General features: G+C 63.3%; 1 protein-coding gene across 1 annotated transcript; it reads right to left on the bottom strand.

Annotated features, from left to right (window-relative positions):
- Positions 1-404: 404 nt before the first annotated feature.
- EMIHUDRAFT_239630 (hypothetical protein) lies at positions 405-1,730 on the bottom strand (the record flags this gene model as incomplete). The annotated part of the gene is made up of 3 exons (XM_005775825.1): positions 405-629; positions 799-889; positions 958-1,730. 3 exons carry the CDS (start codon positions 1,728-1,730, stop codon positions 405-407), a joined length of 1,089 nt encoding a protein of 362 aa, XP_005775882.1.
- Between the last annotated feature and the right edge of the window lie 723 nt (positions 1,731-2,453).

Here is a 2,453-nt window from a genome sequence, read left to right as displayed (position 1 = left end):
GGGGGGGCATTACACATACCAGGTTTAGACCCAGTTTATCGTAAACAGGACTAATCTGGTTCGTGTTTAGCAGTGGTCTAAACTGGTCTAAACTGGTTGGCTTCGCCCCCTCCTACCCCCTGACACAAGTAGGCACACATATAAAAGACATATATTCGTCGCGATTCTCTCACACACGAACACGACACACGAGATTTGATATTGGTTATTGCGGGATTGTTCATATATATATTGTAACGCGGTAAATAGAGAGCCGTGTTGCGTGCACAGACGACAGAGATTCAATTTAGACAGCGCCGACGACTCCAACCTCGCCCCCCGCGCCGAGACAACAGTGAACAGATGTGCACTCCGACTGAACGGTGAACGCGCTCGGGAGGGAGTCGCAGGGACGGGCGGGGCGGCTACCGCTCCTTCTTGTCCACCGCGGCGGTCGAGCCGCGCGCGGACGAGGAGCGTCCCGAGCCGAGGTACGACTCCTTGCCGAGGTCGGAGTAGTCGTCGCAAGCGCGCGGGACGGCCGGCATGGTCGTCCAAGCCTCGAGCACGTCGTGCACGTCGTTGGACATGCCTCGCGCAAACTCGTGCAGCGGCAGCACGTCGAGCGGCTGCTCAACCTCGATGGCGATCTGCGTTACAGGAGAGAGCGGAACTGGAGCGAGTGGCACGAGAGAGAGAGAGAGACAGAGAGCGAGAGAGAGAGAGAGCGAGCGAGAGAGAGAGAGTCAGGTCACGGCCATGGCCGTGGGAGCTGGCCGCCTGGTCGATGCCGAGCAGAAGGAAGGTCGTGCACATCACCGCCACCGCCGTCTGCAGCGGGTGGCAGCCTAGCCCCTCCATCACGAAGGGCAGCGAGCCGAGCCAGAGGACGATTGCGCGCGAGCCGTGCCTACGACGAGGGCTTCCGAGTGTCGAGAAGGCTCCGAGTCCAGAGCGCGGCTGCGCGCGAGTCAGCACCTGTGGTACGACGGCGGCACCGGGAAGGTGGCAAGCCGCACGCACGCGGCGTCCGCGGCGGAGAGCTTGGCGAGCCGCTCCTCGATGAACTTGAACGCGTCACTGCTCAGCAGCCCGTCCTTGCGCAGCTCCCCCACCACCGCCCGCAGCCGCAGCAGCACCGTGCCCGGCCGGTGCGGCCGCGAGAGCAGCCACGAGTGCGCGCGAGGCAGCAGCACCTCGGCGATCGGGTACAGCCGCTCCGGCTCGTTCCGGCACTGCATCTTGAGCGCCCAGCCAAAGAGCGCGAGCAGCCGCGCGGCGAGGGCGACGGCGCGCCCCTTCTCCGGAGGCACGTGCACTACCAGCAGCTGCATGATCTCCCGGGCGAGCGCGCCCAGCCCGCCCATCGCCTTTTGCGCCTCCTTGAGCCGCTCGTGCGTCTGATTGTTGCGGAAGACGAGGAGCAGGCCGAGCGAGGACGCTTGGAGCGAGAGCGGCGCGAGGGGAAGGGTGAGGCGCGGGCGGCCTGCCTCGGCCAGAAGGGCGTTGATCTGCAGCACCGCGAGCGTGACGAGGAGGATGACGCCGAGCGGGAGGCGAATCGCGCGGAGGATGCTCGAGTGCGGCCAAGCGACGAGCATGTGCGCCCAGCGGTGTCTGCTCTTGTGCCGTGCCCAGGTGGAGGCGTCCCACAGGTGCGTCATGGAGAGCAGCGACTTCTCTTCGAGAACGCCAGGCATGTAGTCGTCGAGTGCCTCGGGCGTCGCGAGCGCGGTGGAGATGTCTTGCATCGCCAGAGTGTGGAAGAGACGTGGCTCGGGCGGCACCTGCATGGGACCCTCGCGGCTCGACATGGACTCCTCCAGCGGAGGACTCCTCCAGCGGAGACTGGAGAGGAGACTGGAGAGACTGGAGACTGGAGAGACTGGAGAGAGACTGGAGAGGCAACGCCGCGCCGCTCTCTCTTGGAGCAGAGCGCGACGGCGAGCCCTCGTCGAAAGAGCCCTCAAAGGAGGGTACCCGGGTATCACTCTGACCTGTTCCGACCCTGATCCGACCCTGATCCGACCTTATGTGAACACCGACCTGATCCGACCCTGTTAGGTTTGAACAAGGTCGGAACAGGGTCGGATCAGGTCAGAGTCATACCCTCTTCCTGGCTAGAGCTCCAGTAAGCTCGGACCTCGGAGACACCCCATTAGCGCGGCTCGACCTCTTTGAGTCACTGCCTTCCCGGCGGTGTGTGGCTGTAGAGCCTCTACAACAAACTCTACAGCAAAATCGCGCTCTACATCGCTCTACAACGCAGGCGCTTCGTCACGCGGCGGATGTAGAGCTCTACAGCTCTACAGCGCTCCAGAGCGCTCTACAGCTCTACAGCTCTACAGCGCTCTACATTCTACATCCTCTACACCCTCCCTCAGAGGGTACCCTGGGTGGGCGGGGCCTCTACTCGCCAGGGTCGGGAGGGGCTCTTGCCGCAGAAAAAGAATTTTTACCCTGTGTTGCTTGCC

The sequence above is a fragment of the Emiliania huxleyi genome, assembly GCF_000372725.1.
Source record: "Emiliania huxleyi CCMP1516 unplaced genomic scaffold EMIHUscaffold_292, whole genome shotgun sequence".
Classification (NCBI taxonomy): Eukaryota; Haptophyta; order Isochrysidales; family Noelaerhabdaceae; genus Emiliania; species Emiliania huxleyi.
This window is presented reverse-complemented; position numbering and strand designations above follow the sequence as displayed.